Raw genomic sequence first — 25,370 nt, 5'->3', positions numbered from 1 at the left:
CTTCCTGTGCTCTGGCATAGACTGTAGCACATGATAGGCATTCGGTAAGTTTGCTGGAGAGAATAAAGCATAACAATGTGTGGATGTTTACACACTGACTTCTTAGACTAGAAGGCTTTTGGGGCGCCTGGGTGGCGCAGTCGGTTGAGCGTCCGACTTCAGCCAGGTCACGATCTCGCAGTCCGTGTGTTCGAGCCCCGCGTCGGGCTCTGGGCTGATGGCTCAGAGCCTGGAGCCTGTTTCCGATTCTGTATCTCCCTCTCTCTCTGCCCCTCCCCCGTTCATGCTCTGTCTCTCTCTGTCCCCCCCAAAAAAATAAATAAATGTTGAAAAAAAAAAAAAGGCTTTTGAAAACTTCAGTGAGCCAACCATAAAAAGAAAGGCTAGACAATCTGTACAATAAGTAATTGGATGGAGCTGGAGGAGTAAGTTGAGGAGGGAGGGAAAGGAAGAGAGGCTTTTCATGGGGAGTGAAAAGTCAAAGGGCAGAGGAGAGGTGAGGATGGTTAAGCATTATCTCCTTCCATGTCCTTTGAGAGCTGAGAGTGAAGAATGAGGCTCTTTTTGTATTATTTTTGTCTGCTGAATAATTCTTTAAAGCAATCTTTCTCAGAGCCTGGGCCAAATGGATCACAGATTCATTTGGTTTCAGGTCAAATAGTTTAACTTCAGAGTCAAACCATGGATGGTTAGGAGAAGCATGCATTTCTCCTTATCTGCTAGGGGTGTTTGTATTTATCAAATTGTCTTCCCATTTCTATAGCCTCATGTTTTTATATCTTAGATTTTATTGCTGGTTATTTCAAATTGCTTTGGGAAATAGGTAGTGTGTCAATAAAATAAAATAAATAAATGAATTGTATTCTACTTACTTAGCAGAGTGAAGGTATTAGACTCTTTGAAATGGGTATATATTATAATCCCCGCAGCACTACACAAGGTTTTTTTCAGGATGTAACATGAAGAAAGTAATGTTTGGCTCTCCCACCCCTTTTATGTAGACTTACCTCATCCTCATTAATGTCTGCTGGGAATTCATAAAAGCCCATCCCAAGAGATGGCAGAAACCATATGATATAATGAGCATGAAAATAATATTTTAGCCAAAGTGCATTTCTTCCTGTTCACCAGAGGATTCATACAAGAAAGAAATTCTCTATATATGAAAATCATGAAAAAGGTAATTTTTAGAGCACAAACTGTTGCAGTTGAAATAAAATCCACCCAGGGAAAGAATTTCAAACATACTATAAGAAAAATCAGTGTTTCAATTGGAATTCCCATGGTAGCAGTCACCCATTGGACTGTATGGAAAGAAATCCCACCAAGACGATGTGGGAGTTACACAAAATGAAATATATTGTACAGCTTAGTGCTTAGACTTAACCATATTGTGTTGTATACCTAAAAGTTTTCTAACGGGGTAGATCTTATAAGCATTCTTATCACAACAGCAACAACAATAACAATAATAAATAAATAAGAAGGCAAAAGGAAGAAATGTTGAGAAGTGATAGATAGACTTACGGCATAAATTGTGATAAGAGTTTCATAAGTGTATACTTATCTCTAAACTCATCAAGGTATATACATAAAATATGGATAGCTTTTCATATGTCAATCATACCTTAATAAAGTGGTTTAAAAAAAAAGGTGTCATGAGTCAAGGAGGCTTTAAGCACAAACCTCCTGTGTTTCAGAAAACCTTGGTTTTCAGGTTAAGAATCATGTGCCACAGGGGCAGTAACTTGGATGCTTTCAGGGCCAGTCAGGGAGTACAAATGATTGAAGCAAGCTACAGAAGCAGACCAACAGTTACTCTGCAGAAATGCAGACCCAAGATGGCTTGGTCTCTTGGTTTTTCAGGAAAAGCAGGAAATCCAGACCTTTATGGGAATTCTTCCAATTATAAATGTTGACAACTAATATAAAAATTTATAAACATTATTTAGCAAATGTTCCTCCAGGTCTCTAATTTGTACCTCAGAGAATAGCTAATTCTTTCATTGAGATCCAAGAAACCACAACAAGAAACCCTGGTAATGACATGAAGAAAAGCCTCTGGAAAACCTTCAGCCCTTCTTTCTGCTCACTGGAGGATCCATCCCCTTTCCGCCCTTTTTACTGGCTCTCCCATTTAGCTTGGCAACTGCCCCTGGTCCTGTCTGCTCCAGTTTCAGCCCGTGACCTACCATTTTGATTCCCCTTTTTGACCTCAGCAGCTCTTCTGGATGCTGTTTCACTGTGTGTCATCAGGTCCCACATCATGACCCAAGATCCTCCTGCTTCCTTTCTGGCCCCTTGGAAGGCCCCAGCTTCTCTGCCTCTTGCTGGCCTCCTACCAGGGGACAAAAGGTGGGGAGAACTGAATACAGCCATTTTTCATTTTAATGATAATCATGATCAATAGATATTTGTAGACCATATGACACTTATCAAAGTGCATACACATTCATCATTTCATTTTATTCACATAAACTTCTGAGACAGAGCAGGCCTTTAACCATTTTATAGTTATTGGAATTGACAGGGTAATAAGAGGACAAAGCAAGTAACCAGCTCATCACTAGCCCATCAAGCTTATACTATCTATAGAAGGAGCTATTGCTTTTTTTGGGAAACTTCTTGAGCATGTCTTACAAGAGTCTTTGACAGAATTATGGATACCTGTGTTCTCGGAGGGACTGGAGTTCTGGAGTTGTGAGGATAGGTTGGCCAGTCTTGGTTCCAGTCACAAGCATCATACTAACTCCCTGTCACTGTACATTGGCTAAATGGAGAGTAACACAGCTCCAATTTACTGGAAGCTTCTCAAAATTCCTAAGCGGTAGATGGATACTATAATAACAGGGCTTCTTCCATCATCTCAACCAATGTGCATCATGATGATCCATGAATGGATCTGCTGTCAACATTTCTATGTTTTCTCTTTGGGTGGTCAAGTTATTCCCAAACCTGACCTTCAGTGTTCTCCATGTCTGAAACCATAAAAATCAAACTCACTGGAATAACACCCAATGTCCTTCAGAAGCGGGCTCATCCTTTTATTCTATTTCCATTATTTGCCTCTAAATTAGGTTCCTGCATCCAAGTCCAGTGTGTGTGTTTGTGTTGTAGTCTTCCCCCTACAAATAAGCAATTATTTGACACCAGCAGGGTGTCGAGGAATTCAACTAAATTCTGACACTACCTACCTGGAGACAGAATCAGAACCACAGGTAAAGAACTCAGTCCTACAAGACTGCCCTCACTTCAGACACCAATCACAAGTTCAGGTTGTCACCTGTCCTTCTGATAGACTGGTTAGAAATCAGAGGTTCCCATGATCCTCTCCTCAGGTTTGATAATTTGCTGGAGTGCCTCACAGAACTCAGGAAAACCCATTTACTCACTAGATTAATGATTTATTACAAAGTATATTAAAGGATACAAATCAACAGTCAGATGAAGAGATACACAAGGTGAGATTCTGAATAAAGGAGCTTCTGTCCTCATGGAGCTTGGGATGTGGCACAGTGGCATGTGGAAATGTTCTGGTTTCCCAACATGGAAACTGTCTGAACCTCCTCCTTTTAGAGGCTTCATTATGTAGGCATGATTGATTAACTCATTGGCCATCGGGGATTGATTCAACCTCTAGCCCCTCTCCCATCCCCAGAAATCAGGGGGCGGGACTGAAAGTTCCCACCCTCTATTCATGGTTGTTTCCCTGGCAACCAACTTCCATGCATAGATGTCTTGCAAAAGTCACCTTCATTAACATAAACTCAGCTGTGGTGAAAAGGGCTTGTTATAAATAAAAGACACCCATTTCACCTTTATGGCTCTGAAGGAAGTTCAGAACTGAGGACAAATATTATGATACCAAATATTATAAGAAGAGATTTTTCCATTGCTCTTATTGCTCAGGAAATTCCAAGGGTCTTGGGAGCCGTGAGCTAGAAACTGTGGATGAAGACCAAATATATATGAGAAATATACTTTGGTTATCTGAATGACTATATATATATATTTTTTTCTTATAAACCACAATATTGCAGTTCCATTCTTGACCTTTCTATCTTACATACCCCATAATCCACACTCCAGTTACACTGATAAATCCCTAATGCCCAGTTATGGCTTTTACTAATGCTGTTCCCTTTGCCCAAAACCTCTTCCCTACTATCTTTGTCTTACAAGCTCCCATCCATCCCTCAAAACCTAGCTCAAATGTCCTCTCTTCTGGAGAGTCTTCAACTCCCCTGATGAGTTTTCCTTCTTTTCCTTTGAACTTTCACAGAATGTGGTCCATTTCTTTTCAGCTTAAATTTATTATAAGTATTCGTTACTTCTCTGTATCCCTTGCTTGTGAGGTCTTGAGGGTCTTTGTTTTTCAAGCTGTTCCTGGCACATGATGGATAACTAAAGTGTCTTTGTTGAAGGAGAGAGAAAAGTTATATGACAGTAATAAAACTATTTATTGAAAATGCCAGTCATGTGCTAGGTGCTTTTTCAACATTATTTTTAAAACTCACATCAACCTTGTGAGTTAGATTTTATGATCATGGGGTATAGAGAGGTTAAATAACTTGCTCAAGGACACACAGCTAGTGGATGGTGAGCATAAATTTGAGCACAGGTCTGTATGATTCTTCCAACAGGCAATACTGTTTTCTACTCCTCCTATCTAGCCAAAGTCCCTGCCCAAACTTTCCTTCCATGTGCTCAGAGATTCTGAGTGCTTCCACCTCCTCCAATCCCTGCACCTCTCTCCAGCTGAAGGGGTCTTGGAACACAGGGATCTGGCATTCCCTGGCCTGACTCTGAGACAACTCTCTATCTCATCCAGGCTTTATGTTTGAAGCCAAGGGAGGGGAGGAGATACAAATGAAAATGGGAAGAGCTGGTTTCACTAAAAATTGTGGGATTTAAGAAGTACAGATAGCACCACATGGAACCCACTTAACAACAAGTAATAATGAGAAAAGGAGAGAAGGCCTCCCCACCAACCTTGCAAAGAGTCAATACGTATACACTAAGGGCTCAAGAACACAGCTCAGCCCTGGGTCTGTGAGGGCAGCCCCCCAGGCAATGGCTTCAGGAGGGCCATTAGCTCCAGAAGGACACAGTCCTCAAAGTGGCAATGGCGACCCACTACTCTGAAGCTCCAGGAAGCCACACCAACAGTGGGAGGTGGTGTAATGTGACATGCTTAAGAGTGTTAGCAGACAGGTCTTGGCAGGGACTGTGTGGTGTTCATAGAGAGCCCTGGCAGCACACACCAGTAAGGGGGTTGGGGATCAGGGAAGAAGAGAAGGAAAACGATAAGGGTACATATAAGAGGACCCCTAGAGAGATGCCCAGACATAACTGGGAATGATTCTGAGATGGAAATACAGCAACAGTAGGTGGCAGAAGAACCAGAGAGACACTGTGTGTTACTGTTATCTAGTCCTATTTTTATCCCCAGTACACTTAGATGTGGGAAAGTGCAAGTTGACATGCATCTTTATGGACCTTATTGTATACCCTATAGTGCTTTATTCGATTCACTTATTCACTCACTCAACCAATATTTATTATAGTCCAGATATGGTATTACCATTCACACAACCATCACAGTGTAACCGTATACTGATTTCACTACAGCCTCACCAACCCAGAATGGAATAACTCTCATGTTTACTGTTAGTAGTTTTATTTAATGGTTTTGAAATACCTAAAAAATCTAAGTACTGGCTAATAACTTTTGTCCTAATTTCAGAAATGTGTAATTAGATAAACATTTTTCAAGGTTATACAAATTAAATGTCACAAATTAAATTATCAAAATGTCACAATTATCCCAATATGGACTCTCAGTGAATATCGGGAATGTGTGGATGCATCCTTCCCCAGTCTGGCTGGCTGCAGCCTAAGCCTCTGCACCATTCTTTTTCTAGATTCTTAGTGAGGACTAACCAGGGGTGGCTTAGAGGTTCCCAAAACTTGGTGCATGAAAAGTAGAACATGTTAAGCTCAGTGAATGCTTGCTGGGGAATGAAGGAGAAATGGTGTTTTTACTTTCTTGCTTTCCTTTTTCCCCCTTGAATAATCCAAATAAACCGCATTCAACCTTTATCAAGATGGTTCTGAGTGTCATGATACTGGAATAAATGCTCTAGCTCCACCTCCTGGGAGCTTCCATCATCCTAAGTCTAACTCCATCTGTGTTTTTGTTCTGAACCACCAGGGCCCTCACACTGCAGAAATATCCTGCAGTCCACCTACCATCATCCTGACTGGGGAGGCCAGTTCACCAGAAGGAGAAACTGATAAAAACCTAGTCAACAGGTACATTCCATGTGCCTAATCTTTGTGCTGTATAGAACAATATTCCCTACAATATGAGGATTAAACAGATAGATAGATAGATAGATAGATCTTCTTCATTGATCATTTTATTGATGAAATACAATCAAGCACTTTTTCCAAATGTGAGCAAAAGCTTGGGATTTTTTCCATTATCTCCCCCACCCCCAAATTATTTTTCTTCTCCTGGATCTGGCTCTTTGCACTTTAAGAAAAGCACAAATCATGCAGGCAGTTTTGTATAATAACTGCCCAGATATTTGCAAACAGACCTGAGAGATATGAGTCTTTGACTGGAGAATCCTGCCCCTGGCCGAAGTGTGTCCTGTGTGGAAGATGAGCCAAGGACATTGGCTCATATACACAGGGATGTCACTGCCTCAGTTTGGCACAGCACTAGTACATGCATTGGTTTAACTGGAATAAGATTGTGTAAGTATAGTTTCCAAAAAGCTACAAAGATCATTCTCATACAGATATATAGTGAGCATGTGTCAAAGATTTCTTGAACTCATTGACAAGGGAACCATGAGGATAACAAAGCCAGTTCAAAAGAGGATATAAGAGATGGAAATATGTACATAATCAGTGAGGAGGAAAAGAATGCTGGAATAAGATCGCTAAGTTAGACATAAAATAGGTTAATATTCCACAAGGCAATGAAACCTTGTTTTTTATCTTTCTTCTCCAGAAATCATCTACATCTCTTCCAGACAATTATTCACATTTTATGAGTTTTCTACAGTTAGATGTTTACTCAGTCTGGGCCCTAATGAACAGTAAATAGTCAAAGTTACATTTCCTTAGGGAAGTGTTTCAAAAACCTTAGCAAGCATCAGAATCACCTACGGGGCATGTTCAATCAAGATGTCTGGGTCCCACCCCCAGAGTTTCTGATCCATTTGGTCTGGGGTGGAACCTGAGAATTTGCATTTCTAACAAGTTCTCAAGCTTAGACAAGCTTGAAAGATGATGCTCTAGGACGACTTTGAAAGAATATACAGGTATCTGTGTGTTTACCAGTTGTGGACAAATTTGCTTAACAAGATGACTCTGTTCTGTCTTTCAGAGCTCACAGTCCCCATAGGAGGCTTTCTCACCGAAACTTGAAGGTTTCCACTGTTTCGCTGACTTCTGTGGGTAAGGGCTAGTCCAATTTATCTTATTTCTGTAGAGACAGGGGTCCAGCTGAAGTTGTGTTTGAGCAGGAAGGCTAAGATCTGGCAGCTTAGCCAGGCTCAGCCCCTTCCCCTCTCTTAATTCTCAGGCAGGTCCATAACTATGAGCCCAAGAGGGCAAAGTCAGTCTGCCCCTCTGTGTTTGAGCCCAGAAGAAGTATGATATCTAATTATAATTTATTTGGTAAAAAGACAAGGCCAGGGGGTAAAGAAAAAGATGAGGAAGTCAAAGAGAATACAGCTGGGTGAGGCTCAATTCTGGGGTTCAGGGGGCAGAGGCCTCCACCTCCTGCTAGAAAGGCCCACATCCAGGTGGGTACGTGCCTGAATGCAAGCATGGCTGCCCCAACCACCAGGTAATTCTCCAAGTGGTTTCTCAGGGTCTGTTCTGGACCATTGGAACAGAGATGTCATACAGATTTGGTCTCTGCTTTCATGTTGCTCATAGTCTATGAGCAGACTAAGACGTGAACAGATATAATCAAGACACTATATTTTAAGGCCTTTCACAGAAGTGTTAGGGAAACTGAGGCAAGAAGGGGACCAATTCTGTCTGGGGAGGGAGAAGGCTGGATAGGGATTCCAAATGAAAGAGTATTTGAGTTGTACCTCAGAGAGTTGGACAGACAGACAAGAGGAAGAAAAAGCATTCAAGGTGGAAGAAACAACATGGTGGAGGTGCAGGAACCATAACAGAGTAACAGAGTGACTGAATGTTCTGATGTGTGTATTAGGGTCAGGGCTCTTTCAAGTGCTAGAAACCTAACTTAAACTCTTACACCAAAAATACATACATACATACATTCATACATAAAAGTAAATAAAAGCCAGGTTTTGTGGTTTCAAGGAGTGCTGAATCCAGGTGCTCAAGTTGGGTCATTAGTAATTGGTTTATCCCATTTCTAAAGTTTCATGTGTTTGCTTCTTTTTTGTTTGTTCATTTGTTTTTTTGTTTGTTTGTTTGCAAATGGCTACCAGCAACTCCAGGCTTATGTTGCATCAGTGGAAATAGAGTGCCTCTTCCTGTACACTCAACACAATTCTAAGACTTGCCTCTTCCTGGCTTCCCATGGCCATCCCTGAGTCAATCACTATGGCCAGGGGGATTGAACTCATTGACTGGCCAAGGCTGGGGTGAGGTGGGGGATAGGATTTATCTTCTTCCTAACTAACATAATTGAGACTCAGAGGAGTTTCATCCAAAGCAAACTGGGGAACTACAACCAGAAGAAGGGGAAAGGGAGGCTGTAGAGGCACAATGAGAGCTATTCATCACCAAGGGGGATGGGAGGGAGCTTAGGAGAAATATGTGGGATGGGCAAAAGTGCTGGGCCAAGTTTGGCTTTTGCACATGACTAGGGACCATGAGGAATCCTGATGAGGTAAGGCAGGAGGATTGCAAGGTCAGATATGGCTCTTAGGAAAATCACTCTGATAGGCAGTGGAAGATGGGATGAAGGGGAGAGCCTGAAGGTAAAGGACCTAGGAAGTGACTGTTGTAATTGTGCAGGTGAGATCTAAGAAACAAGAATGGAGAGGAGGCACAATTTCCAGAGATATTTATGAGGTAAATGATGATCAGGACTTGATGATCAGTAGATGGGACGTGAAGAGACTGAGGAAGGAGTGTGGAGTGACTTCCATGTTTCTGAGCAGCTGGGGAAAGTGGTGTCATTCACCCAGAGAAGACCTGCTGGAGAAGAGGCAGTTTTGGAGAAGGATGGGGGTAGACAGTGTGAGTAGAGGAAAGAAGGGAGGGAAGGTGGCCATGATCTTCGGGGTGTTCCCTTTATCCACACATCTTAAGCTCACTAGCTTGTTGAAGAAACAGAGACCTGAAGGATGAACACACTAGGGAAACAGCATAGAGCTCCATGGAGCTCCTGATGGCTTTCCCTAATGGCAGAGTTTAGGACAGTACTGGGAACCTGTTACAGAGGACTTGCCACAACCACAGACTACAGGCAGCCCTATCTGTCTGAGGCAGCCCTATCTGTCTCCCTAGCCCAGCATTAGGGCCAATGTTTGGCTGGCTGAGTCCACTCTGGGCAGCTTCCCTGGGCTGGGGTGTTGGGGGACCAAGGATCCCATGGCTCTTGCCCCATGTTCACTCTCCCACTGCAGACCCTTCAGGGCACATTATTGACCTGGTACATGACCAGCTGCCAGATATCAGCATCTCAGAGGAGGACAAAAAGAAAAACCTGGCGCTGCTGGAAGAAGCCAAGTTGGTGAGTGAACGATTCCTGACTCGCCGCGGGAGGAAGTCCAAGAGCTGCCCCGGAGACTCCCAGTCAGGTAGGATGCACAGGTGGCTTCCCTGAGCATGTCCAAGGTGGGGTGGGGGATAGGGAGGTCCAGGCTCCAGTTGTGGGAGCTCTGCTTCCAAGAGGTGGCCTTTGACTTGCCTGCCCCCAGGCCTCTAGACCCTAGGAGGACTGAGTCCTGTGGAAGGAATCTTGTGAGGAGAAGACATCTTACTCTGTTTCAGAAGCTCTAAAAATACTGATCCCACTTTAGTTCAGAAAACTCTGCTTTTCATTTTTTAGGCCTATTGTGTTTTTGTTTCACCAAGAAATGTTAGCCCATATGATACCCATGAATTTAGCATGGGTTTCCCCTCCCTGAATCCTGCATAGAGAGAAATCCCTGTGTGATGCCCGTGTGCACAGGCCTCTGGACCACTCTGCATGGATGGAGTCCTCCTGCGGTAGGAGCCTTATCTGGGAGTCCAGAATCAGTCCCTGTCCCTGACGAAATGATCCTAGTTCCCAGGGATCAGATATACCTGAAAGGATGTCTTTGTTTAGCTGAAGCTGTAAACCTTCACAAATGCTGGCCAGTTTGTGTCTGTTTCCACAGCTGTTGCCTTGAACCTCAGCCCCGGAGCTTCTCCCGCATCCTCTCAAACCAACTCGCTTACTGTTCCCACGCCGCCTGGTGAGGTCCAGTGCCCCTGGCTTCTCCCTTTGGGTGGCAGCTGAGCCCCTCCCATGGCCTGAGCAGGATGCCTCCTATCTTGCAGGCTTTCTAGTCAGGACCCCTGTTTGGTCTCCTCCTCAGAGGGCTCCCAGCTAGGCCGGGCTGGGCTGGCTCTGAGGAGGTGGACGTACTTTCTATTGGGGTTCTGAGCTCATGTGGGGAGACAGGCCTAGCCCAGGATGAGGCCAGGTAGGAGAGGATGGAGGCAAGGTTGTGGGAAGGAGGCTAAAACTGGTGCTTTCTCTGCTAAGAGAGGACTTGCAGAGAGATCACCTCAGAGCTTATTTAGAAAGGCTTCTATTTGGACCACTCTTTTATTTTTTGGTTTCTTCCCTTTCATTAGGCTGTGTATGGGGCCACACCCTCAAACCAGCTCAGAAAGGGGCATGGTGCCAGGAAGAGCGGCATGCCCTTGTCCAAGTTGTGGGGCAAGCTCAGGCTCCACCCAGGCAGCCTGGGTTCAATTCCCAGTGCTGATACTTCCTGGATACATGGCCTTGATTTCCCTCTGCCTCAGTTTCCTCATGTGGTTTTTAATGTTGATTAAATGAGGGCTCACCACAGAACCTGACATGTGGGAGACACTCAACAAATGGTGATGTTACTGGCAACCAGGCCTGAGGGAACTGGGGGAGGACATTCTGGGGAAGTAGATGTGTTTTTGCTAAAGAATCAGCTGACAGTCTGGAGTGCTGGACATCACTCACCAGTGTCTGGACCATTCCAGGTTTGGATGCATGCAGTGGCCCAGAGTCTCCTTTGCTTGGAGCACCACCACAGGTAACAGGGGCCCAGTTTGGGGTTTCTATGCCACCTGGTCTCTCTTCTTATCCCTTAACCCCTGTAAGACCCTCCATGATGTATTGAGATGAGGGTTCTGGGAGGGGGAGACATCTATTACCTCTAGAGGCCTCTTTGAGGGTATTTCAAGAGGAGATATGATTTCTTCACATTGCTATCTGACTTGTGTTTACTTTCTCCAGCAGAAGGGGGATGAGGCCGAAGTCTCTTCACCTCATCTTGGCGAGCCTGTGAGTGTGAACTCTGCCCAATCTGCATGATTCGGGTGGGGGAGACACTGTTCCAAACGCCTAGGCTGGCCCTGGGCAGCCTGCCAGTGGGTGTACATGAGTGGAGGGTCAAGGCTGGGGAGCTGGAAGGTTCCTCTGTCCTATCATGATGGGAATTCTGAAGTGGAGGGGGGTAAGGAGGCAGGATTCAGTGGGGATCACCTCCATGGTGGCCCTGCTTATATCCCTGCACCCTCACTCAGGCCACTAGCCAGAAACCAGGGGGATTACTAGGCCCAGCAGCAGTCAGGCAAGACTGCTGCTTTTTCAGCTCTAGTGAAAATTGCAGTAAAGTTCCAGCCCCTGGGTAGGATTCTTCCTGGGGGCAGCCTGGAAAATTTCACCTTTGCTGATGAGCACTAGAAGGATCCCACCCCTACTCAGAGCAAAGTGCTCAAGGTGGTGTCGAGGGCAGCATAAAATATAATATCATCTAGAACTGGGGCTGGAAAGAGTTCTCTTGGAGAGTTTCAGTACTCACACAAGATAGCCACACAAATACCCCAACATAGACCTCTAGGCTCCTCACAAAGCAGGTTTCCTTCAGGAAATAAAATAAGAATGCAGAAAGATATCACTTTTGCAAGAATCACCTGATTCAATGGTCTTTAACCTCTTTTGGATCATGAAACTTTCTGAGGAAGTATTGAAAGCTGTGGATTCTCTTCCCAGAAAAACATAACACGTACACATAAACACACATGTACATTTTCCATAATTCCAGAGGTTACCAAATCTGATGAGAAATTGAGTCCCTAAGAGTTAAAGTCCTTGCCAAGAAGAGTCAGGACTAGAAACCAGAGCCCCTGAGTCAAGGCCAAAACTTGTGGCTGCCCCCAAGCTGCCCTCTATTCACTGTCCTCCACAGATCCTAGCCCTTGGGAAGTTCTTGGCAAATTGTGTATGGCAGGTCCCCTTGTCCTGTCTATTTTATAGACCTCAGGCTTGTCTGTGGATCCCTTTTACTGGTTCAGACTTGACTGAGAAGCCCTCCCCTAGCACTTAGTGCACACACAGGCACACATACACACAGGCACCTTAGCAGGTCTGTGGGGGCAGAGGCCTCACAGTGGAAGCGGCCACACCTCTTTCCTCTCTAGCCTGCCTCTATAGTCCTAGCTCTACCTTGTCTCTTTCAGAAGAATGTCTCCAAAGGGCTAGCTGACCGGAAGCAGAATGACCAGAGGAAAGTGTCTCAGGGCAGGCTGACTCCTCGTTCTCCCACAACTGAGAAGTCCAAAGAAATTGCAATTGAACAAAAGGAAAACTGTGATCCCCTCCAGTGCTCTGAGGCCACACACAAGGGCTCAGCTTCCAGCATAGGCAGTGGTGGGAAAATGGCCTTGAATAGCCCTCAGCCTGGTCCTGCTGAAAATGACCTGGGAAAGGTGCTTCTGAAGACGGCCAGGGAGGGCAACCCTCTGCCTAGAGGTCCAGCCCAGGGTTCTGGAGGGGCAGCTCCCCTGGCCCCCCAGGAAAAAGGTACAGCTGGAGAGCCGACAGGGTCAAAGTTTGGCTCCAAAGCTGAGCTACGGTCCCCTGCTTCTCGGCCACCCCTATTGAGGGGGGTCTCCTGGGACAGTGGTCCTGAAGAACCTGGCCCCCGGCTGCAGAAAGTGCTTGCCAAGCTGCCTCTGGCAGAGGAAGAGAAGCGTTTTTCGGGCAAAGCTGGCAGCAAGCTGGCCAAGGCACCTGGACTCAAAGACTTTCAGATACAAGTGCAGCCAGTGAGGATGCAGAAACTGACTAAGCTCCGAGAGGTGGGTTCCTGAGGGCCAGCTGGGCAGGGTGTACACTCCAGGTCCTTCCTGAGCTTCAGATCTCTGGGCCAAACTGGACTTGGGGCAAGGTAGCTCTGGCCTGGACTTGGGCCTTATAGGGCCCTAAACTTCCCTACGCTGATAAATCAGGCCCACTCTATAGCCTCTTCTTCATAAGCGCCAGTTTCAGGTGAGTGAGTGTGGGATATAGTTGCCACACAAAGCCACATTTTAAGCCACATTTTAAGGCAGTTATATGGAGGGGCACATGGGCTGTGTTTTCCTCTCCAGCAAGAGCTGGAAGCTCATAAACAGGAAGCCCTTGATGGAGCACCTTGTCATGCCTAGGCCTGGGATAGGCAAGGACGGAATAGCTTTTCCCTTTGTCAGGCCCCCCAGCTTTCCTTCCTGATGCCTGTTAACAAAGGGCCTCAAATCCATCTTCAAGGATAATGATGGCCATGAAGGACTGCTTCCCCTGTGGTGAATTTCTTCCAATGTCTGTGACGTCCCCAACTTTCACTGGCCACCAAACTAGGCACAGTAGTCTCTCATGGGGCTGTCACCCTGTGCAGGGGGATATTGGGAGTGTCCAGCGATGTAGGGGACAGAAACAGGGTGTGGGGGCAAGAAGAGGTTAACAGGACAAAGGAATCATTACCCAGTCCTCTCTTCCCCAGAGGGCCAACCCAGGCCGCAGGTCAAGGCAACTGGGATTCCATGGGGTGGGACCTGGCACTCTCATGGCCGGAACTGGACAAGGCTCTCCTGGCTCCCCTGCAGAATGGGTGTGAGATGGGGAAGGAAAAGAGGTATCTGATAGTGGTCAAGCACAAGAGAGGAGGTTTCTGTGCTAGCAGGGACACATTGCAACATGTCCTATTCAGAAACCTTCATTGCTATTCAGAAACTTTCCACAAGGCTCTGAATTGAATGCTCTGGGGAGCTGCTAAGGAAACAGGTAAAGGGCCCTGGCCAATTACTTTCATTTGGGCTATGAGCACCCTCTGCTGGCCCCTTCCCTTCCCTCTTTTTGCAGGGGGTAAACCACTCAAGTGGCCCCTGCTATACGTGAGACTGAAGATCCCTTTGTAAGCACGATAAGGGGCGAGGAAATCTGTCAGACATTGGAAGTGCTGGTCTGGTGCTGATTGACTTAGAGCAGGTGTGAGCCTACCTGTGCCATATACATGTGGTTGGCATCCCCATCTCTCCTGGACTTTGACTGCTGTGGCCCCAGGCAGTATAGTGGGGCGGCAATTCTCAGGCCTCATTTGTCTGGAGAGTTTAACAACTCAAGGGATGCCATAACAGGCCACTGGAGAACTGGGAGAGAAGTTGTAATTCCTGGGAGTGGGCATTCACTGCCCTAAATAGCAGGGCTAGAAGCTCTAGCCAGCTCAAAGCACAGTCATGAGCTCAAGAAAGATCATTTCCAGCGGGAGCTTCATACACATCTAGGGGACAATCTTGTCCCCAGAGTCCTGGGATCTGCTTCTGTTTGTTGTATAGCTCTCAGCCACAGTGTGGCTGGAGCATTTGCCCAGAGGCCCACAGGCTTATTTAAAAGTCAGACCATGCCAAGAACAATTCTTAACTCAAGGAATGTGGTGCTAATGGTGGGTTTTCAGGCACCTTTATGGGCTGGGAGAGGAGCAGTCTTCCAGGTGCCTTTCATATATCACCACGTTATGACTGTCCAACCACCTTTGAGGCTGCCCTTAGTACCTCCCACATGAAGCTGAGTGAACACAGGCCCAAAGACAGAACCGAGAGATGAGTTCAGCCTGATGTTATCATCCAAAATGTTGTTTTCTTCTTTTCTTAAAAAGGAGCACATCCTGATGAGAAATCAGAACTTAGTGGGGCTCAAGCTTCCAGACCTTAGCGAAGCAGCTGAGCAGGAAAAAGGTAGGTGTGGTCGGGGCAGATGCTCTTCTCAGGCCAGTGCTGGATTCATTTTCACCAGATCAAAGAAGGTGAATGTGTAAATACTAGACTTCCTGTCAGGGCCTTTGTCCCATTGGCAAGTGTGGGCCAAACACAGAGCAGGCCCTCAGTAAATATTTGCAGATAAATGAATGAATCAGATTATGTTTCCTGCCCACTCAGGAAACTTCTAAACTTGTCTCCTTCCAACCAACCCCTTGCTTCCGGACCCCGCCAGTCCTCTCTGAGCCTTGTTAGCACTTAGTGGGCCTGGAAGGGTGACCCAGGCCTGAACTTTTGACACTTCCTTTTCCTCTCACACCCAGGAAGCTACCCAAATAGAACGGTTCCTCTTTTCAAGACATCAGAGTCATCTCTTGCTTTCTAATTTACTGTCACCATAAAGTACAGACCCCAACCCTTTCCTCCCTGGCCCTTCGAGTCCCCACCTACCTACTCTGCCAGACTCATTTTCAGAAAATAAGACTTTGGGTCTCTTGCCTCCCTCCCTTCCCCCTTTCTCCTGGCTCACCTCTTCTATGGGTTATGCTACCTGTGGTTAGTCTCAGCACAGAAGCTTTCTGCCTAAGGATTGTTGTGTGAGCATGTCCAGGGTGCCACAACCATGTTGGAGGCCCTGATCTGAAATATAGTTAACTAACACCAACCTATTCAACATTAACAAGATTCTCAGAAGTAAAATTTCCAACAATTTTTTAAAGTACTAAATTAAAAAAATTAACCATCTGTAGAGGAATCTCTGGAAAAGTATTGTATACTTTTCTACTTTTAGTTTTTAATTTGCTTATTAAAGAAGATTCAAAACACTAGGAAAAGATTCAAAACCCCATAAATTCTGAAAAAAGCAATTTTTATTCTTTCCAGTATTTACAATTTTTTCACAATTGGTTTGATTGTGTAGATATAATTGCCTATTTCTACTTTTAAAACTTATTTCATAACCAATTCCATATATTTTGGCTTGTCCTTTTATTTATCATTTGATGGATGTATTATTGGGTATTTCAGATGTTTATAGTTCTTTTAACTATGATTAACCACCCTACTTTAAACAACTTGGTACCTGTAGTTTTTTCTTTCTTCCTTCAAGTTACTCTCTTGGGATAAATTCTCAGGCTTGAGATTCATTGGGTCAAAGCATAGAAACATTTGCATTTACTAAATTGCTTCCAATGTGGAATGCTACCTGCAAAGACTGAGTGAGGACTCTTCCTCCTAAGAACTACCAGCAATTGACTTTGCTTTGCTTTTATTCCTTATGCGCCAGAATATAGTAAGAACCAGATACTCAATAAATGCCACTTTGCTATCACTTCAATTAATTTGCCAGCAAGCAAGTTCAAATTTAAACATTTTAAACATTTATTTACTCTGTTTTTTCTTATTGGGTAGGTTAGCTTTTCATCTCTTTATCCAAGTGTCCATTTGGGCCTTAGGTTTTTTGTTGGTTTGTTTCTTTTTTGCTGGTAATATATGTAAACTTTATAGATATTAACCTTTCATTGACTATATTTTTTTTCTTGTAATTGATTTCCAGTTTCATACCATTATTATTGGAAAATATGCTTGATATAATTTCAGTCTTCTTAAATTTGAGACTCGTTTTGTGCCCTAACATATGATCTATCCTGGAGAATGCTCTATGTGCACTCGAGGAGAATATGTATTCTATTGCTTTTGAGTGGAATATTCTGTATATATCTGTTAGGTCCAACTGGTCTAACGTGTCACGTAAGGCCAATGTTTCCTTATTGATTTTCTGTCTGGATAATCTAACCATTAATGAAAGCGAGGGTATTAAAGTCCCTTACTATTATTGAAGTGCTGAAAATTTCTCCCTTTAGGTCTGTTAATATTTGTCTTATGTTGGGTGCATAAATATTTACAAATCTTATATCTTCTTGTCGGATTTGTATTTTTCTCAATACTTTTTCATTCTAACATTTTTCATTTAACGAGTTTTGTTATTGCAGAGAAATTATAAAATTCTCATAATCATCTTTGCCTATCTTTTCCTTTGAGAAGTCTTCCATTATTTAAATCATTATAAAAAATTATTTCTCCTTGGGGCACCTGGGTGGCTCAGTCGGTTGAGCATCCGACTTTGGCTCAGGTCATGATCTCGTGGTCTGTGAGTTCAAGCCCGGTGTCGGGCTCTGTGCTGACAGCTCAGAGCCTGGAGCCTGTTTCAGATTCTGTGTCTCCCTCTCTCTCTGCCCCTCCCCCGCTCATACTCTGTCTCTCTCTCTCTCTCTGTTGAAAAATAAACATAAAAAAATTTTTTTTAATTATTTCTTCTTAATTGGGATAGCAAATCCATTTTCTAATAGTTTACAGTTTGATCTATTTTTTGTTAATACCTGTGAAATTTATTTTAAGATATTAGGTATTTGGAGATTTAAGATCCTATTACCTCAATAATATTTTGATAGTATGTATATTTCTTGTTGTTTTGTGGCTTAGACCATCATATACTATATTCTTTGTGTGTGTGTGTGTGTATATATATATATATATATATATATATATATATATATATATATATATAAATACTAGTGCTGGGCCCTTGATTCTGTTTTATTCTAATCAGTACTGTACCATTTTACTTACTGCTGCCATATAATATGTTCTAGTATGTAGTGAGGTTACTTTTCTCTCATTGATCTTCTTTCTCAGAATATTCACTATATTCTAGATATAAAGATTCAGTATGAAATAATGGAAAGAACAACTGGACAAAAAGTCAGGAGATTTGAGTTAATGTCCCAGTCCAGGAACCAGCTGATGGGTCTTTAAATATGTCCTTCCGGGGCGCCTGGGTGGCTCAGTCGGTTAAGCGTCCAACTTCAGCTCAGGTCATGATCTCACAGTCCACAGTTAGAGCCCTGCATCAGGTTCTATGCTGACAGCTCAGAGCCTGGAGTCTGCTTCGGATTCTGTGTCTCCCTCTCTCTGCCCCTCCCCTGCTCATGCTCTGTCTCTCTCCTCTGTCTCAAAAATAAATAAAAATATTTTTAAAAATTAAAAAAAAAAACAAATATGTTTTTCAACCCCTGTTCCCTCTTGGACTAGAGAGGACCTCAGAAGGCTCTTAACTTTAATCTAAGATTCAAGGATTACAAGTCTTTTCTAGTTTTGCCTGTACCTATTTCTTACCTACCTTACCTCTTCTTACCTACCTATTTCTCTAAGTGAAATTCATACCATTTTATACCTACCTATTTCTTTAAGTGAAATTTATACCATTTTATACAAGATTTTAATTGTGATTGCTCTAATGCTACACATTGGATTCAGAAGAACTGTCCTAGTTTTGTTTGTTTTTACAGTTTATAGACTTTTAAATTACTTACTTTGAAAACATTTACTTCTCACTCAAATATATGGTTTGTCCCTCTATTGAGTATTCCTTTCTTTTTCCTCTAAAAGATTTGATGTTCTTGTACAGGTCTCCCATTTCTCTTATTGGGACACATTCTATGTGATTTATAATTTTGCTTGTTTATGAAGAAGACTCTTTTCTTCATTATATTTTCCTAGCTGATAATTAGTGGCATAAATGAATGCTGCTTGCTACTATACATGTTCCTTGTATATTAACAAATGGTAGAGGGATTACTACAGTGACTAGCACAATTACTATAACTAGGGTAATTATTACATCTCAGGTACTAGGCTAGGCATTTGATAATATTGTCCTGATCACTTGCAGGTCATTTCAAGCCAAAGATGTGAGGCTCACTGTTGGCTAGTTCCCAGGCTGCATGCTGGGAATGCAGAGGTGAAAAAGGCTCAGGCCCTGCTGTCCACAAGAGGGCCTTTTCCTGGCTGTCATTATTAATCCCCTCAGCTACCTCAACAACCTCCTGTCCCTTCGACATTCCTGACCTCCTCACCCAGCTCAATCCACTGTCCACACTCAGCCAGAGGAATCTCTAAAATGCAAATCCAGTCTAGCATCTTCAGAGGCCTTCATTATGCTCTTAGAATGAGCACTGGAATCCTTAGTAGGATCTACAAGGACCAGTGTCATTAACCCTGCTCCCCTCCCCCACATCTTTGAGGGCCACTCTCCTTTTCACTCTCAACATCTTGGACTTTCTTCAGCAACTCATTCCCCCTTCTTGTTAGGCTTGGCACAGGCTGTCCCCTCTACCTGGAATGTTCTTCCTCTCACCTTCTTTGCCTAATAAACTCCCATTCTTTAGATTTAGATTCTTAGATTTCTGCTCAAATGTCACTTTTCTAGAGAAGACTTTTCCAGCACCCCCAGATCCTTCTCTCTTATAAAACCTACAATTGTATGAAATGTAGTGTTTTAGTATTTCTCTAATTAATCTCTGTCCCACTAGGTAACAAGCTCCCAGAGAACAGTGACCTGTGTGTTTTGCTCAGCATTATATCCCTAGCTACAAGCCCATTGCCTGGAACACAGTAAGCACTCAATAAATGTTGAAAAAATGAATGAGCCTACTCTCACCTTCCAGGAGAGGAAATGCAAAGATAGACAATGTAACTATAATACATTGTGTTAAGATTTCAACAACACAAAGTATCTAGGAACACAGAGGAAGAAGCAGCCAACTTAGTAGGGGTAAGTGAGTCAGGGTTGGATTCCAGGAGGAGCAGCTTTGAGCTGAGGAAAACAGGGGCCTCCCAGGCAGAGGGAACAGCAGGAGCAAAGGCACACAGGCATCTTCTAGTGCTTGGTATGTTCTGGGAACAGAAGGAATCGCATGTGAACCAAATGTAGGTCATGTGTCCTAGTGAGATGGGCAGCAAGGGTGGAGGGTGAGGGCTTTAAGGGACAATTAATGAGTTTAAACTTTATTCAGGACCCCTTAGAAAGCCAGAGAAACCTGCAGATAAGGAAGCATCAGGATCAAAGTTGAGCTTGAGAATAATTCTTCTAGACAGATTGTGAAAGCTGGCCTGAAATGGGAGAGACTGAAGGCAGGGAGACTGGTAAGAGGGTATGGAAACAGTGTGGTGAGAGGTGACAAGACTGTAGACTGAGATGGACAGGAGGGAACATGGGAGGGACAGGTTTGAGAGCTATTTGGAGGTCAGCGTGGCAGGACTGGTGAGGATGGGCAAAGGGGGAGACCAGAAAGACCACCAGGTATGTGTCTGCATGGCCAAGGGGGTGACGATGTCATTAATCAGGATGGGAGCACAGGAGGAAGAGCTCACTTGAGGAGGAAGACAGCAAGTTTGGATTCGGATGTGCCCATGAAGAGCAACTTGGATGCCACAGTCTGACAGACCTAGTTTTGCATCCCAGTTCTACCACTAATTAGCTGGAACACTAGGGAATCTACTTAACTTAGTTGAGCCTGAGTTTCCTAGGTTGCAGTTTCCCCAGAAAATTAGCTTAGTAATATTTATTTTGCAAGGCTGTTATAAGGAATGAATGAGAAAGTACATCTAATGCAAGCTGATGTTTGATTAATTGTGGCTGTTGAAATCATTTTCATTATCCTGATCCAAGTGGCAACATCTAGGAGGTGGTTGAATCTCCGGACCTGGAGGTTGAGAGAGATGTGGGAAGTTCCTCTAAGACCTCCCCGCACCCCCCCCCCCGCCCAGTCTGAGCTCAGAGCTGTCAGATCTCAGTCAGAGAAAAGGCCAACCTGAGAAGATCAATCTGAGGAAAGTTTATCCCCAACCAGTAGCTTTGGCCCTTTGGGAATCTTCCTGGGTCTCAGAGCATCTTTAATCAGATGCTTTTAATCAGGCTTTAATCAGAAGCCTTTTCTAAGGCCTGGAGACTGCCAGAAACAAATGCTTTCACTGGAATGAGCTAACATAGGCAGATATTTTAAACATAATTTTACTGCTAAAATACCCCATGTCCATTATCAAAATATTCAACTAATACTGAAAAATATAAAGAGAATAAAAATAGTTTTTACTAAATGCCCTCTTCCCCCAAAATGAGGAAGGAAGAAAGATGGAAGATTATGCTAGATTGCTAGATGTACTTATTTTAGATAAAAAGTTTGAAAATTTAATTGAACTTCAACTAAAGTGGAGTGAAACCATAGGACTTGCTGAATTTTGGTAATTTCTTCCTCCAGAAAATAGAGATTAGTTTTTAAAAGTTTAAAATACACGTTATGAAATGCATCAAGAGCTTGGAGTCATTGAGGTACTTCTCTCACATTACGTGTTTCAAAATGGGATTATTGATTTCCTGCAGGGAAAGAAGAAAACGACAGCACTACTTCCCACCTTCATATTTCTTCCTATCTTCCCATCTCCACGTGATAAATTATTATTTTTATACTGTCAAGGTTGTAACAATTACTTCCATTCTGTAACCATAATTTCCATAGTTGTTTAGTCCTAAACTTATATGTAAAAGGATTTAATGCTTACCATCAATCCCTTTACTATGGCTCGCCATTCCCAAGCTTATGATTTTGTTTTATGTCTTGTTTAGCTGGATTTTATTATCAATATTTTTCCTAGCAGGGCTCAGAGATGCTGTTTCCTGAATTCTAGCATGTTTGAAACTGTTGTCTTTATTCTTGAAGGACATCTTGGATGGTTTTAAATTCTGGGTCATTCTTTCCTTCAGAACTTGGTAGATGTTACACTGTGTTTAATGTTGTTGAGAAGTCTGAGGTCAGCTAATTTCTAGTACCCCTCAACCTCCACCTCTCTCTGTAGATGCCTTACTCTTTCTGTGAGGGTAGCTGGAGAAGCACTTCTTCATCCGTATATATTTTTTCCCCTTTACATGGCATGTTCTTTCAATCTGCAAGTTCAGCTTTTCCTTCAACTGAGGAAATTTTTTCTTATATCTTTGAATATGTCCTTTGTTCCTTTTGTTTTGTTCACTAGTTCAGAGACATCTCTGTAAATTTCTCAACAATATCTCAACTACAGGTCCACTATTTCATCTCTAAATACTTCATTCTTTCTTTCTTTGTGTTCTTTGTATTCATCTCAATCTCCCCCACCCTCCTTACTAATTCAGTTTGAGGCCATATCTGTTTAATTCCTTCATATTTCCAGCATATTGATTAGTTCTATATTTTTATAATTTTCCTTAGTTCTGTTATTTTAGTCTTTGATTTATTTCTTCAAATTGTACTCTCCCGTCTTCGTGTGATCCTCTTATCTCACTTTTGATTTCCTATTTTCATTTTTCTTCAGGTTCTAACTTCTCCTGAGTCAAAGAACTTTTCACAAAAATGTATTTTTGATGTGTTTCTTAACTCTATGCTTCCACAGGAGACATCTGTCTCCTTCCTACATGTTTTCTGTCTTCTTTCCTTTATACCTTCCTCTCTTCTTTCCTTCCTCTTTTGACTATAGTATTTGTGGATGTGTGCCATGCCATTTGTTTTCATTTTATTTCTTTTTGAAATGAATATTTTCACCTGGATTTTCTCTTTACCTGAGAAATATTGTGTAGGTCAATTTTCATGGACTCCTTCCTACCTTATTTAAGATCTCTGTTCTCCCACAGTGCTTAGCTGAGGACTGGGTATTTTGTGTCTGCTTTGTTACTACTTAGGTGGTAGGGTAAAGGGGAAGTTCAGATGGAGTTGTGGGTAATGGTGTTCGTGGGATTGGTTTCTGCTCTTTTATTATAACTTTGTTCATAGTTCAACATGTGAGTTTATTATAGCACTCTGTGGGTATATCTTATTCTTTTGGGTGGGTAGTGGTAGATATTTCCCCAATTCAGGGTGGAACTGTAGAGACAATCTGCCCAGGTGTTTATTTTCCAGACTTGATGCAACTATTCCCAGCAGCCACTCTAACTCCCTTGCCACAGGAAGGAAAAAACAGACAAAATCCAAGGAGTGTGGCCACTATGCTATTTCTCAGAAGTGGTGATCAGGGACGGAGGGCAGCTTCAACTGGGGCTTTCCATATGTCTCCTGCCCTCACTTTAGTGAATGGGCTTGTTTTATTTATTTTTTCTTTTGTCTTACTTTCTGGTAAATCCCTCCACATTGTTTGAGATAATCAGCTCTGGTAGAATGCTGTGCAATCATTCTGCCTTTCCTCTCCCTTCCTACTCAGTAAGAAAAGCAAACAGCAGCACAGGCAGATTTTTCTCTTGTTGGAGTATTGTTGTAGTGGTATTGAGATCCTTCCACTCTGAAGAAACTTTCTGACTCTCCTATGGAGGCTGCCTGCTCAGCCCCCTCAGTCCACTTCCCTTCTCATTCTGTGGTATTACACTGTCAGAATTTTCCTTCATACATCTTCCTCTCAGTAATGGTTCTTTGAGGGAAGAAAAAAGGGCTATCAAGGGTGGGAGTTCTACATTTATTCCTCGTAATTTTTTTTTGCTCAAACCATTATTTTAAAAGATTATTATCTTTTCTTATATTTGAGAGTTGCTGGTATATTTATGGTTGGTTTTAAAATTTTTTGTTATTGTCACTTTTGTTGAGTTCAGGAGGAGGGTGGCTGGTTCTAGGACCTACCAGTTCTGGGATCACCCTTCAGACAGCCATCTTAGCAGGGCTAGAAGGCCGTAGCTAGTTGCTTTTTTTGGTAGGGGAGGGGAGGCTCAACATAGGAGATTTCTCTAGTCAAAAGCCCCTGGTATGGCTTTCACTCAATTATTAGATCTTGTATGATTCAATCAATCATACAGATTTCTCAGGAGTCCAGTGCTTAAATATCGCTCTGCTGGGTACAGTGTGGATACATCAAGGTACAGTGAGGCCAGAGGCACCACAGGGTTTACCGTCTGTCACATGAAAATGTCAGAAAGCAGTAAGTGCCGGGACATAACCCAAGAGATGACAGGTAACTAAAATAACATCTAGTCCAATCTTTTATCCAAAGAAGAATCACTAGCTACCCCATTCTGACAGATGGCCCTTCAGACAGTGCTAGGATATCTTAAGTGTCAGAAAACTCCTGAACACTGTTTTCTTATTGGAAAGCTCAAAATACTTAAATATTCTTTACCTTGAGCCAAACTATAACTCCTCTTCTCTCTGCATGGTCTCCTTTGGAGAAGCTTCTAATTCACATGACTCCTAATCTAAGCTCCATTTGGATGGCTACCACAAGTATGCCTATAGTCCTGATCTCTAGCCTGGCCTACAATTCCGGAAAATTACTGAGCAGGTTGAAAACCTATTGCATCAAAACCCATGAGAGATGGTAGAACATGGATAACTATAAAGTCCTGCATGCGAATAAAAAGTAACTATTGTATGGGATGAAGATACCTGATTTGGCTCTAGTAAAAGAGATTTGAGGCTTGTAATCCTAAATGTACTGTGAGCCCATAATAAGGCACAGAGAGTCTATGCTGCCTGAATAACAAATGTCAATACCAGGGACATTTGCCAATATCTTTCTGAGCTAAGAGCTTGTTAGGACACATCTGGGCCTCTGGTACAGCAACAACCAGAATGTGTGCAGGCAGGGGATGATATCTAGGAACTGTGGTCCATAGTCCATGAGCAGTTGGGAAATAAGGCTACAGCCTGGAGAAGGGAAGTTTTAGAGAGGTACAAAAGCTGTCTTCAAACAGGAGAAAGATTTATGGGAAAGAGAATACTTGGTTTGTTCTTTCTGCTTTCAGAGCACAGCCCCAGGATAGTTTTATGAGATAACAAAAGGCTGTTCATTGGTTCTGTTGACTAGGAGGCATCAATTTCTGAGGTCTGTAAAAGATCTAACTACCTTACCCTGGAAAAACCCTGTTTCTATTTCTGTCTAAGGGGATATGGAACCAGATTTCTAGGTGGGACACAGATGAGTGAACCATTGAATTCACTTGAGGAAGAATAGTTGGGCAACAAACCTCCTGAGAAGGCTGCCAAAGAGAGGGGATTTTTCCAAACATTATAGCCAAAGAGCAACCAGCTTCCAATTGTCAGAAACCAACCTTGAAACCCAGACATGAGAGCCTGCTTGGTACTGTGGATAGCAATGGGAAGAACTAGAATTTAAAGCAGATGAAATTGGTTTAAAATCTGACTACGCCATTTACTAGTTTTGTGACATTAATTACTAAACTTGCTGAGTCTTGGCTTACCTACCTATAAAATGAAATGATTAAGTTCTAGCTCATTGGATCATTGTGCAAATAAAATAACAATTATAAA

General features: G+C 43.0%; 1 protein-coding gene and 1 long non-coding RNA gene across 22 annotated transcripts in view; one reads left to right on the top strand and one right to left on the bottom strand.

Annotated features, from left to right (window-relative positions):
- IRAG1 (inositol 1,4,5-triphosphate receptor associated 1) overlaps positions 1-25,370 on the top strand; it is a 122,150-nt gene that overhangs the window by 56,241 nt on the left and 40,539 nt on the right. For 7 of the 21 annotated variants that reach the window (XM_045484477.1, XM_045484495.1, XM_045484483.1 and 4 more), the window contains 8 exons: positions 6,215-6,315; positions 7,403-7,473; positions 9,636-9,809; positions 10,374-10,451; positions 11,221-11,273; positions 11,477-11,524; positions 12,703-13,323; positions 15,156-15,234. In XM_045484477.1, coding sequence (XP_045340433.1) covers positions 6,215-6,315; positions 7,403-7,473; positions 9,636-9,809; positions 10,374-10,451; positions 11,221-11,273; positions 11,477-11,524; positions 12,703-13,323; positions 15,156-15,234 — 1,225 coding nt within the window. The remainder of the gene's footprint in view (positions 1-6,214; positions 6,316-7,402; positions 7,474-9,635; positions 9,810-10,373; positions 10,452-11,220; positions 11,274-11,476; positions 11,525-12,702; positions 13,324-15,155; positions 15,235-25,370) is intronic. The other 14 variants (XM_045484484.1, XM_045484488.1, XM_045484493.1 and 11 more) reach the window with 6 other exon arrangements.
- LOC123601373 overlaps positions 775-25,370 on the bottom strand; it is a 107,723-nt gene continuing 83,127 nt past the window's right edge. Inside the window, exon 4 of the long non-coding RNA XR_006714065.1 lies at positions 775-2,338. This is a non-coding gene — a long non-coding RNA (uncharacterized LOC123601373). The remainder of the gene's footprint in view (positions 2,339-25,370) is intronic.

The sequence above is a fragment of the Leopardus geoffroyi genome, chromosome D1 (genome assembly GCF_018350155.1).
Source record: "Leopardus geoffroyi isolate Oge1 chromosome D1, O.geoffroyi_Oge1_pat1.0, whole genome shotgun sequence".
NCBI lineage: Eukaryota > Metazoa > Chordata > Mammalia > Carnivora > Felidae > Leopardus > Leopardus geoffroyi.
The sequence above is the reverse complement of the archived record's forward strand: the minus strand, read 5'-3'. Positions and strand labels throughout refer to the sequence as shown.